At 46.7% G+C, this 12,965-nt stretch overlaps 1 protein-coding gene across 4 annotated transcripts in view; it reads right to left on the reverse strand.

The window, feature by feature from the left end:
* Nucleotides 1-12,965, reverse strand: part of xpo6 (exportin 6) — an 82,337-nt gene that overhangs the window by 17,129 nt on the left and 52,243 nt on the right. For 3 of the 4 annotated variants that reach the window (XM_033040679.1, XM_033040682.1, XM_033040680.1), the window contains 8 exons: nt 12,328-12,436; nt 10,552-10,644; nt 9,664-9,733; nt 6,707-6,866; nt 4,265-4,357; nt 2,416-2,560; nt 1,976-2,122; nt 159-348 (listed from right to left, as the gene is read on the reverse strand). In XM_033040679.1, coding sequence (XP_032896570.1) covers nt 159-348; nt 1,976-2,122; nt 2,416-2,560; nt 4,265-4,357; nt 6,707-6,866; nt 9,664-9,733; nt 10,552-10,644; nt 12,328-12,436 — 1,007 coding nt within the window. The remainder of the gene's footprint in view (nt 1-158; nt 349-1,975; nt 2,123-2,415; nt 2,561-4,264; nt 4,358-6,706; nt 6,867-9,663; nt 9,734-10,551; nt 10,645-12,327; nt 12,437-12,965) is intronic. The other variant, XM_033040681.1, reaches the window with a different exon arrangement.

Below are 12,965 nucleotides of genomic sequence, written 5' to 3' on the forward strand. Positions count from 1 at the left end.
TTTGAACACGTTTCCTCAATGGGATTGCTGTTTACAGGAAGAACTTGTGTAGTTCTCGACACGGCGCACTGTTCAAGCAGTAGGGCAGAAATGGCTGCAGAGGGATTTAAATCCAGCAGCAGCCAGCACATACAGGAGAGATGCAGGGATATACTCACTGGCCCCCAGAGCCACTTTGCTCTGCGACAGTCCCGCGCTGTCCTTCAGCTGCCGATACTCTCTGGTGAGGGTGGATATTAGGTTGGTATGATTGGTAGAACGGCCAGCCCACTGCTGCTCACTCTCAGGGAGGTTTGGCCACGGTAACAGCAACATGTTGGACAAGGCCCGACATACCAGCACCTTACCCTGGGGGGGGGGGGGGGGGGGGGGAAAGCACAGCATCAACCCAGTTACACACGTACACAGAAACGGCAGAGGTGACTCGTCTCCCCACGATCCTCGCGTCATAACCAGAAACCAAATCAACAGTAACAGGTAGGGCTGCTGTCTCACAGCACCAGAGACCTGGATTCAATCCTGACCTTGGATGCTGTCAGTGTGGAGTTTGCATGCTCTCCCTATTACCGTGCAAGTTCCCTGTGGGTTCTCTGGTTTCCTCCCACATCCCAAAGGCGTGCAGGTGTGTTGGTTAATTGGCCATCTATAAATTCCCCCAGTGTGCAGGGAGTGGATGGAAAGTAGGATAACATAAAATTAGTGTGTAAATGATGATCAGTGGTTGGGGCGGACTCGATGGGCCTATTTCCAAGGTGTATCTCTGAACTGAATAAATACATTTTGTAGACACAATATGCTGGAGTAACTCAGCGGGACAGGCAGCACCTCTGGAGAGAACAATGTGTGATGTTTCGGGTTGAGACCCTTCTTCAGACTGATGTCAGGGGAGTGGGCGGGACAGAGATAGAATGTAGTCAGAGACAGTAAGACTGGTGGGGGAACTGGGAAGGGGGAGGGGATAGAGAGGGAAAGCAAGGACTATTTGAAGTTACAGAAATCAATGTCCATACTGTTGGGGTGTAAGCTACCCAAGCAAAATACGAGGTGATGTTCCTCCAATTTGCGCTGGGCCTCACTCTGACATTGGAGGCCCAGGACAGAAAGGTCAGATTGGGAATGGGAGAGGGAGTTAAAATGCTGAGCAACAAGTAGATGGGTCCGTAGTGGGATCCCGTTGGCAAAAAAGCTGGAGAATTATATGCTGTATGCGACGGCTGATGGGGTGGAAGGTGAGGACAAGGGGGGCTCTGTCCTTGTTACGAATGGGGGGAGGGGGAGCAAGAGCGGAGCTGCGGGATATCGAGGAGACTTTAGTGAGAGCCTCAATTATAATGGAAGAGGGGAATCCCCGTTTCCTAAAGAATGAGGCCATCTCCGATGACCTGGTATGTAAAACCTTATCCTGGGCGCAGATGCGGCGTAGATGGAGGAATTGGGAGTAGGGGAATAGAGTCTTTATAAGAAGCAGGGTGAGAAGAAGTGTAGTCAAGATAGTTATGGGAGTCAGTGGGTTTGTAATAGATGCCTGTCAATAGACTGTCTCCTGTGATGGAGACGGTGAGATCTAGAAACGGTGGGAAGATGTCAGAGATGGTCCAAAGGAATTTGAGTGGAAGTCAGGATGGAAATTAGTCATGTAGTTGATGAAGTCAGTGAGTTCTGCATGGGTGCAGGAGGTAGCACCGATGCAGTCATCAATGTATAAGAGGTAGAGTTCGGGGATAGGGCCAGTGTATGCCTGGAACAGTGATAGTTCGACGTACCCTACAAAAAGGCAGGCATAGTTCTTTCCTACACAAATACATTTTGTATTCAGATGGCCAAGGTGATATCCTGAAGTTTACAAACAGCTGTACGGAGCAGTTGGGAACCTTTGACAGATAGCATCTTTTATCAGTGACATGCCTAGTGAGCAGTTTTGATTGCCAAGTTCTGCCAATTCATTCTGAGCAGTTTGTCAGATTCTCCCACCTACCTCTTGGGGGAGCTGTTGAGCAGAGCCGTCGGTGATCCTGTCGAAGATTTTCTGCACGGCTCGTATCCTGACCAGAAAGACGGGCCGTATGGTAGTGGCCAACGACAGCAGCAGATGGCACGCTGAGAGCAGCAGCTTCTCTGGCACCTGGTGAAACAACTCAATGTGGAACACAAGGCTTTCTGGCTCATGCCCCTCACCACCCCACTCAACAAGGCAATCTCACGCAGTCTTGCACTGGTGTATGAGTTCTCAATATCCGCTCCGGAGCCACAATTCAAATTCCACAATGGCAGCAAGGGAAATTTAACTTTAAGTAATTACATTAAAAAAATTGCAATTTAAAAAAATCTCATCTTATTAACAGTAGCCATGGAAGTGTTGGTTCATTGAGCACCTGCTTTGTGTGTTGTCAGAGATCAGTGAAGCTGCTGACATACCTTTGAGCTGATGAGGGGAGCAGTGGCTTCCATCGCAGTGGAGATGAGAGAGACAAATTGATCCGGGTTTTGCCGCTGAACCTCGCTGTAAAACTGGGCCAGCCAATGGGAGTAGGCCTGCAACGCGGCCAGTGACTGAGCGTGGCTGTAAGACAAGACTAGTAGTTCAACCACAAGGATTTGTAAAGCAAATTCATGATGGTCCCCAACTCCACTCCGAGTCCATACAGACCCTGGGTGAAGGCAGCCTAGAGGCTTCCACCCTGACCCGTTCTTCATCATACGTGCAAGTCGACACAACCCTGCGCTCACTCGGGAACACGGGTGGTTCAGTGGGCAGCACATCCCCGTCGGAGGCTGGCAGGTCCAGTCCCATTGTAGAGCCGGCCCACAGTGGAGGCTTCAAGTAAGTAATGAGCTGCGGCGGCACTGCCAGAAGAGCCATCTTCAACGCTAACCCAAGGTCAGAGCAATGAAGCATGGAAACAGCCCTTTGTGCCAACCATCAAACACCCACTTTCACACAATCGGTTTTATGCCCCCCACATTCCCATCCGTTGTTTGCCCCCAAAATTATATAATTCATCCCACACGCATGTGGTGGTTTACTGCGGCCAATTAACCCACACTTCTTTAGGATGTGGGAGGAAACCAGAAACCCGAGAGCAAAATAAAAGTCACTGTTAACCTGTTCTAGAAATGTCAATTGAACAAATAAATACTTAGCCAACAAAGCAGGGCGAGTTTGCTCATCACCCTACAGTCACAGGGAGACATGCAGATTTCATACAGACAACGCCAGATGTCAGGATTGAACCCGCGTCTCTGGAGCCGTGAGGTAACAGCGTGAATAGTTGCGTCTGTGCAGACAGAATGCACACTCGCCCTGCTTCGTTGGCTCAGTATTTATTTGTTCAATCGGCATTGAGAACAGATTAACTGTGACTTTATGTTGCTCAGTACGATTTTCCTATATGATTGGTTACCAAGATTTCCTCAGTGTAGCAAACGATTGGTTGTAGAGCACTTGGGACACCCTGTGGCCATGAAAGGTAGGATCACTGAGTCTGCTTCACCATCCATTCAGGTTACATAGAAACATAGAAAATAGGTGCAGGAGGCGGCCATTCGCCCCTTCGAGCCAGCACCGCCATTCATTGTGATCATGGCTGATCGTCCCCAATCAATAACCCATGCCTGCCTTCTCCCCATATCGCTTGATTCCACTAGCCCCCTAGAGCTCCATCTAACTCTCTCTTAAATTCATCCAGTGATTTGGCCTCCACTGCCCTCTGTGGCAGGGAATTCCACAAATTCACAACTCTCTGGGTGAAAACTTTTTTTCTCACCTCAGTCTTAAATGACCTCCCCTTTATTCCAAGACAGTGGCCCCTGGTTCTGGACTCGCCCAACATTGGGAACATTTTTCCTGCATCTAGCTTGTCCAGTCCTTATATAAGGCTGACGTTCTGCCTCAACACGTTCCTGCCACCCCAAAACAAACACCGTCCCCAATGAGGAGGAAATCACATTGGACTGAGTAACTGGACAGGTTATCCAGGCGTTCCCTCTATGGTACACTGAGTTGGCACAGACTGGCAAATAGGTAGTCTTTAGCTGGACAGTTATTGTCAACAGGTTTTCAGATTAAAGTTTTCAGTAACTGTCTACTGAGTGAACACAACCAAATTCAATCAGGCAAATCCATTGCTAAGTGCAAGGCAAAGCCAAGCAGCAGCACATTTTTGATCAGTTTAGCTTCTTTTCGTTGGTATGTCAGGGCATGACCAGGAGAGGCCATCTTAACATGCAAAACAGATTTAGCTGACAGGATCAACTGTGTACTTACACATCAATTAAATCTGGCTTCAGCACAGATGGCACTGCTGTTTCCATATCGTACAGCTTGATTTGGGACCCATACGATGTCACTTCCACTAGCCTGAGAAATCAGCAATAAATGTACACATGTTAGAACACATTAAACATACACACATTTGGAGCAGGACTGCAATGAGAGAAACGTATGTGCAGCAACAGATGGATAGTTCTAAACAAGGAGGGCCTGTCTGTAATTCCCAAGCCAAACCCCTGATTAGAAACTAGGCTTGTATTCCCTACAGTGCAGAAGACTGAGGGTGTTGAATTGAATTGAATTGAATTGAATGCCTTTATTGTCATTCAGACCTTACGGTCTGAACGAAATTTCGTGCCTGCAGTCATACATACAATCATACAATAATAACAACAATAAACACAAATTAACACCACCACAGTGAGTCCTCCAAGCACCTCCTCACTGTGGTGGAGGCAAAAATCTTAGGGCTGCAGTCTCTTCCCTCCTCTTCTCCCTCTGCGCTGAGGCGATTCCCCACCGGGCGATGGTACAGACAGTCCCGCGGCTCACCGAACCCCGCAAACGGGCCGGCTCAAACACCGCGGCCCGGGGGTGGTCGAAGCTGCCGCCCTCCAGTCCAGCGGACGCAGCCGCTGGCCCGCGGCTCAACCCCGGACTCAGGTCACCGCCGCCAGAACGCCGTCCCAGCCACCGGAGTACCGTTCCAGGCCCGAGCCGGATCGCCCTCACGTGAGTGCCGTTCCTCCCTCGGGCTGGGCCACTCCGACGGGAGTTCCGTTCCTCCCTCGGGCTGGGCCGCTCCGACGGGAGCACCGTTCCAGCCCCGAGCTGGGGCGGCCTCACGGGAGCGAGCCCAGTACAAGTCCTGACTGGCTCTGCCTCCGGAGTCTCGAGGCCGCCAGCTCCGCCATCAGGCCTCAGCGCAGACGGAGGCAGAGAAGGGGGATACGATAAAAAAGTCGTATTCCCCCGAAGAGAGAGACAGCAAGCCCCGTTTCAACCCCCCGCCCCCCCCCCCCCACATAAACACAACCTAAAAAACAAAAACTAACTAGACAAAACGAAAAAAAAACAACATAAAAAAGTAAGGACAAACGGACTGCAGGCGAGCCGCAGCCGTTCACCAGCGCCGCCACTTCTGGAACTGTAAGGATTGGATAGAAATTTATAGCAAAGTTGGATCCTTCCTGGTCAAGAAAAATAGCTTAAGACATCAAAAGCCAGGCCTCAGGAGAGACAGTATGAAACGCTTTGACAGTTTGGTTTTAGTATGAATACAGTCCAGGCTGCACAAGGTATTGGTGACCGAACTCCATGGGTAAAACATTCAGTCAGCTGAGAATCAGGAAATTGGAAAGCAGAGTACAAAAATATTTCGTGATTCTGGCTCATCATCAAGAGGATTATTAAAGCGGCACAAACAACACTTTTGAGAGTTGAAAATTCAATTGTAAATAAATCAATGGCATCATTTAGTAAAGGCATAACTGAAAATGTTGGAAATGCTCGGCAGGTCGGGCACTATCAATGGAGAGAAAAACTGTGATGATGTTTCAGCTTTACGACCTTTAATGTCTTGTACCATTAATTGTTTCTCCCTCAATCGCTGAACAATCGGTGACTGCCTCGCCAACAGTCTGTCTTTTCTTCTTTTTGTTATTTTTAGTATGTGTTAAAAGTATGCTTTAGTGTTCCTTGGCTTGTTTTATGTGGGGTGAGGGGGGGGGTGCAAACTTTTTCCCCCAATCACTTACCTCGACAGAGATGCGATTTCCCCCCGTATGGTATCTCTGTCCTCACTGCGTCCTAACATTGTGGATTTGTCCGCCTTTCCTGGAGACCAACAGGCGTTCTATGTCGCAGGAGTCTGCGGGACTTTAACATCGCGGAGCTTGCGATCCCTTTGCCGGGGATCGAAGCTCCAACCGCAGGGCCTGTGGACTTTAACATGGTGAAGCTTTGAGGTATGAAGAGGCCGACTGGGGAGCTCCATGCTGCGGAGTGTTTCAACCCCTCCAACGCGGGAGTTTCGATCACCCTGACGGGGGGCTTCGCTCGTCGGCTGCAGGGGCTCTGATCGCCCCGACCGCGGATGGTTTGACCGCCCCGACCGCAGGAGAACAAAGAGGAAGCTTGAACTTTATTGCCTTTCATCCGTGAGGAATGCGGAATCCACTGTGATGGATTTTTATGATAACTTATGTGGTTTTGTGCCTTACACTGGCTGTATTGTAACTCAAATTTCACCGTACCTTGGTACAGGTGACAATAAACTGACCTTGAGACCTTGAAATTCTTACTAGCTGAGTATTTGCTAAGCATTATTTTTTTTCCAAATTTTCAGCAGCATTTAAAATGAAATAAACAGCACACAAGATCTCATTGATCCAGCGACTATTGAATCACTCAGTTAGCAATTTAAATAGGTCTTACCTTTCAACTACTCTGAGCGCATCATTAAACCTGCCAGCAAATACATCCCCAATAAAATACTCTGCCAGGCGACCACTGGTCTGAAGGAGCGAGCTGAGATCACGCAAAGAGCAATGCAAACGGCGACAGTCATTCTCTGCTGTGATATTCAGCCTGTGAACTAAAGAACAATGCATCTGTGATGAAACGCCAAGGTACATGTTAAACCATTGTGCATATAAATCAGTCCAAGCGAGGGGAAAGCCCTGCACCTTTGCCATCACTATAGCCAGTGCCGCAATGTGCAATATGCACTGTGATACCACCTCATTAACAACTAATCTCAATTGAAACCACTACCTGAGTCACCAGGTCTTTGTGAGGAGATATTGATGACATTCTCATCTCGCCAATACAACCATTCACACCCTTTGTTTTTTCCCCCCACTTACTGGTGTAACCGATGATGGACTGTGACAAGGTGTGCAGGCAAGCTGGATCCAAATTGGTGGTAGGAAGGCAAGGACAGTGGTAGAGATTGGAAGATACACAAAATGCTAGAGTAACTCAGTGGGTCAGGCATCTCTGGAGAAAATGAATAGGTGACGTTTGTGGGTTAAAACTCCATGTTCAGATGGTCAAGACTGGAAGTCTGTAACCAATGATGTATCTCAAAGGTAGACACAAATGCTGGAGTAACTCATCTCTAGATCTCTGGAGAGAATAACCTGAAACATCACCCATTCCTTCTCTCCAGAGATGCTGCCTGTCCCGCTGAGTTACTCTAGCATTTTGTGTCTACCTTCGATTTAAACCAGCATCCACAGTTCTTTCCTACACCAATGGTGTATCGCTGGGATCACTGCTAGGACCATTGTTTAACAAAATGACTTGGATGAGAATGTAGCCGGACAGATTAGCAAACTTACTGACACCACAAAAATGATTGGAGTAGATGACAACGAAGGAGGTTGTGAAAGGATAGACGGGACATAGATCAGTTTGAAAGTTGGGCAGATAATGCAATTTTGGGATGACAAATGCTAACAAGATATGCACAGTAAATTGTAGGGATCTCAGGAGTGCTGGTGTACTGAGGGGCCTTGGGTGTAAGCTCATAAATGGAGTTTTATAGCATAGAAACAGGACCTATGGCCCAATTTGTCCGTGCTGACCAATTTACCTGCTGGGCTAGTCACATAGTAATCTAAATCCTTCCCATCCGTATACCCAACCATCGTTTAAAAGACATAATTGTGTTCATTTCTATAGCATCGCCTGGCAGCTCATTCCAGATATGGACTACCCGCCGAGTGAAATAATTGTTCCTGAGGTCCCTCTTAAATCTCTCCCCTCTCACCTTAAGCCAAATCCCTCTAATTTTAGAATCCTCAATCCTGGCAAAAAGACAGAGTGGTCACTTTCTCCATGCCCCTCATGATCTTGTGTACCATAATAAGGTCACCTCCTACAATCCAAAGAAGAAAATCCCAGTCTATCCAACCTCTTGCTATAACAAGCCTGCACGCTCAGTTAACATCCTCTTCGGCACCCTTTCCCATTTAATGATGTTCTTCCTATAGCTGTGCAACCAAACCTGCACACACTATTCCAAGTCTGAGCTCGCCAACGACTACACAGGTAGATAGGGCAGTAATGAGGGCATTCGGCATGCTTGCCCCCGGGACACTGAGTATATTCCCGATCGCCCAATCTACCTCACTGCGGCCCAGCACTTTTGTTACCTGCACTTTCTCTGTAACTGCAATACTATGTTCTGTACTGTGTCCTTTCTCTTTTTGCACTACCTGTTGCAGTCATGTATGGTTTGATACCACTCGTGTGGTATGCATTTCACTATCTCGGTACGTGCAACAATAATAATAAACCAAACCAAAATAAGAGTTGGGATGTCATGTTGCAGCTGTACCAAACTTTGATCAGGCTGTACTCGAGTACTGTGCACAGTTCTGGTCACCACACTACATGAAGGTGGGTGTAGCATCAGAGAAAATGCCGGCAAAGGTGGCTGTAGCCATAAGGACAGATTGTAAATGCTAGGTTTATGCTCACAGGAATGTACAAGGCTGAGGTGTATAAAATGATGAGGGGTAGATAAGATAGATAGCCAGAGTCTTTTTCACAATGTAAGAGTTTAAAACTAGAGGGTATAGGTTTCAAATAGATGGGGATAAATTTAAAGGAAATCTGAGGGGTGTGTTTTCACAAAGAGGGTGGTGGGAATACGAAAGCAGCTTCCAGAGGAGGTGATAGAGATAGATACAATTACAATATTTAAAAATAGTTGGACTGTTACATGGATAAGGAGTAGAGGTATACGGGTCTAATGCAGGAAATTAGATTGGTGTAGACAGGCACCATGCTTGGCATGGATGAGTTGGGGAAGAGAGCCATTTTTGTGCTAAACAACTCCATGCCTTTGTCTCGAATGCTATTGTTGTGCTTATATTGCATCAAGTCCCCTTAATCAGCGTAACTACAGCTAGTCTAAAAATCTGCCTAAAACCGATGCAAGATTAGAACACTCTAAGAGTGCTTGCATTTCAACTTGTTTTATATTCACTTGCTCAAATTGTGGCACATTTAACATCACTTTTTAACAAGTCAGCTTCTTGCAACAATAAATAGAACAAAGAACCACAGGTGCTGGTCTGCAAAAAAAAGTGTTGGAGTAACTCAGTAGGTCAGGCAGCATCCCTGGAGAACATGGATAGGTGACTTTTCGGGTGAAGAAGCGTCCTGAACTGAAACGTCATCGATCCACGTTCTCCATGAACGCTGCCTGACCTGCTGAGTTTCTCCAGCATTTTGCATCTTTTTCTTGCAGCATTAACATTTTAACAACATTTTATCATTCAAGTGATTACAAGGTTAAATATCTTCATATTTACAGATGTTTCTTACAAAAGCCAACATCAATGTTGTAGTTACATGTTAGCAGCAGTCCAGCCACTTACCTTGTCCAGTGGTTACAACAAACTGCTGCAAACCCAGGTAAACTTCAAGGTTATCCTGCAAGATGGGAAACTAGGGACAGAAAGCAAACAAGCAATGAAAGCAGCTCAACAATTATTAAGGAATTTTAGTACAAGTATTGCCTATTCTTAATCTTATTACAGGGACTGTGGAGTGGCGAGTCAAGCGTCTTTCAACTCTGGGAAGATAGTTTGATCCCTGTGACAATGATGGGACAAGGAGATTGCCCGACCCAGTCAGCGCACATCACCAATGCATAGTTAAACCTAGGCCAGTTTCAATCCCCTGGGGGACCACGGCCCATTAGTCTAATAGATGATGCACAGGATGAAAAATGTTAACAATCATCAGACCCTGGGAACTTATCTAACTTTAGTTTAATTTATAGACAGCGTGGAAACAGGCCCTTTGAGACCCACAGAGACCACGCCACACACTAATTCATTTTTACACACTAGGGACAATTTACAGAAGCCTATCAACCTGCACGTTTTTGGAATGTGGGAGGGAACTCACGTGGTCACAGAGAGAACATGCAAACTCCACAGACAGCACCTACAGTCAGGATTGTACCCGGGTCTCTGGTACTGTGAGGCAGTGGCTCTATCCACTCACTGAGGTCCACAAAGGATTTGATAGGTAGGCACAAGAGCTGGAAAGTGGTGGCACAGCCAAGACATTAATGATTGCCAGTGCAGGCTTCAAGAACCATTGGTCTATTTCTGCTCTGGTTTACATCCTGTGGGGCGGTCCCAACCCGGAGGGTGTGGGGAGTGGGGTGGCTCTGTCCAGCTAGCACAGAGAGTACAGTGAAAAGGCGGCTAACATTGGGTTGGTGTGTTAGGGCAATATTCCACAATGCTACTTACGATTGTAGAAAAGGCGTGGGACGGGAGAAGCTCCATCACTTTGGCCACCACCTCCAAGCTCTGCCGCAGGTAGCGCTGCCACTCAGTCTGTTGCTGCAAGCAAAGGGGAAAGCTGCTGAACTTCCTCAGACCCCGCAGGCAACCTCAATGGGGGCGGAAGCTTCATGTGCAAATTAGCTCCCTCATTTCCTGCCACAGTGACTACATTAAGCATACTGCTGACTCTTGTATACTAATCAGGAAACGCACTGTAGAATTCAACTGAACAAAAAAAGGCAAGGTGCTGGAGTAACTCAGCAGGTCAGGCAAACATGGATCGACATAGTTTTGTGTCAGGGTCCTTCTTCAAATCAGAAACGTCACCTATCCATGTTCTTCAAAGACACTGCGTGACCCGCTGTTACTCCAGCACGGTTTGTTTTTTGTAAACTAGCATCTGCAGTTCCTTGTGCCTGCATTCTACTAACCAAGCCTACTGTTGTTCATGTGGCTGCAGGTCCTATTTTCTGGGAGGAATTAAGAATGACACAGGCAAGAGTGTTGCAATATTAAGTCACCGTGCAGATCTTTCGTGACACAGTTCAATGCCTTCAGAATTGATGCTAAACTCTTTGCTGGCCAAAATCACCCGACAGGTAGGGTGTGCAGGGCTCACCTTTTAGTGGAATCACTAGCCCCAATCTCTGTTCCACATTACTGCGCTTAAAGGCTCAATTTATCACTGCCACAGGCATCAAATATCTTTGAATGCAAACCCGCTGCCACACCTTTTACCTTTAACTACTGCAACTCCAGCAGGACCCAACTTGACTCTGTAGTAATAGTTCCCGAGCCTAGAAAACAAATACTCAGGGACGGCTACATTCAGCTAGCACCTAAACCCTGGAGCATCACTAGGTAAGACAGCTCCTCAAGCCTGTTGGAGCAGCTAAATAGAGTACTAGCCATTTCCTTGCTTAGCATCTGAATAGTCCTTAAATAAGCCGATTCACATCTACCCCATAATGGACATTGGACTTTGTCTATGGAACTGAAGCACTGCAAGGCTGAGAACTATATTCCGCACTCTGTATCTTTCCCTTTTCTCTACTTGTTGTTCTTGACTTGATTGTATTTCTGTATAGTATTATCTGATATAACATGCAAAATAGCTATTTTCACTATACCTTGGGGGCACATGTGACAACAACAAACCTAAATGTGGAAGAAGCTGAACTCACACACCAGAATGCTAGCAGTCCCACTGAAACGTGTGTGTGTGTGCGAGTAAGTTTCGGGTTGGATACAAAGGAAGAGAGAAGGACAGAGGGACGAGCTGTGTCAAAATGAACTTTAACAAGATGCTGGCCAGGTTACACAAGCATACATAGATTAAAAACCACCCCAGTACAGACTGTACATCCATCTTCCTGCATAGATTGGCAGTGGATGGATGGGAAGCTGCTTATAAAATAAACTATTTTTCTTTGAGAAACTTTCCATATTAGGAGACACAATAAATTGCAGATGTTAGAATCTGGTGTAAAACAAAGTACTAGAGGAGCTCAGCAGGTCAGGCAGCATCAGTGGAGGAGATGGACAGAAAACATTTTGGGTCAGGACCATTCTCTCCACAAATGCTGCTGACCCACTGAGCTCCTCCAGCACTTTGTGTGTTTTGCTAGATTAGGTCTTGTTTCTTTCACAAGAACAACTTGCTGAACAACTGCTGGAACAGTTGACCAACACTTGAACAGCTGAACAACACTGCGCACCCTGGTTCACCAGTTTACTCACATCATCATCCAGTGTCTCATCATCAAGTTCTTCAAGCTGCGCTTGGTTGTAGCGGAACTGTACGCGATGCAAGACCTCATTCAGCAACATGACCAATGCACCTTTGTACCTGTGAAAAGAAGCAGCAGACAGTGACTTGCAAGGCAATAAACTCTGGCACTCAGTAAATTAAGGCAGGAAGCCTGGTGGCTGCCATCACTACACATCAAGTTTGACTTTCACTAGCTCTGCCTACTTGTCCTGTAACAGTAACCTGCTCTTAGTGGAGATTCACTGCTACGGAAATGCCAAAATCTCCCCCTCAGCAATGGACTTTCTAGAAGTGTCTTTATTTTTAGTGTTACTCACTGTCGATCAGTTGGTCTCCAGGTTCAGAAAGAAAACAGAAAGAAGTCATGAGATATGACACTGTTGCCAGAACAAGACTCAGGACCTGGGGCCATGCATGGTTTCTGGCTGCAGTAGGCGCCACTACTCAAAGGACATTGTGTCCCCTGCACACAAGAAGATTTTGGTATTGGTTTTCGTTCTGATTTATTATTATCACGTGCAGAGATACAGTGAGTAGTTTTTGTTTGCATGCTAAACAATTAATCAGATTATACTATAATTCGTACAATTTGTAGAGATTGTACAAC

This window comes from Amblyraja radiata, chromosome 22 (assembly GCF_010909765.2).
Source record: "Amblyraja radiata isolate CabotCenter1 chromosome 22, sAmbRad1.1.pri, whole genome shotgun sequence".
NCBI lineage: Eukaryota > Metazoa > Chordata > Chondrichthyes > Rajiformes > Rajidae > Amblyraja > Amblyraja radiata.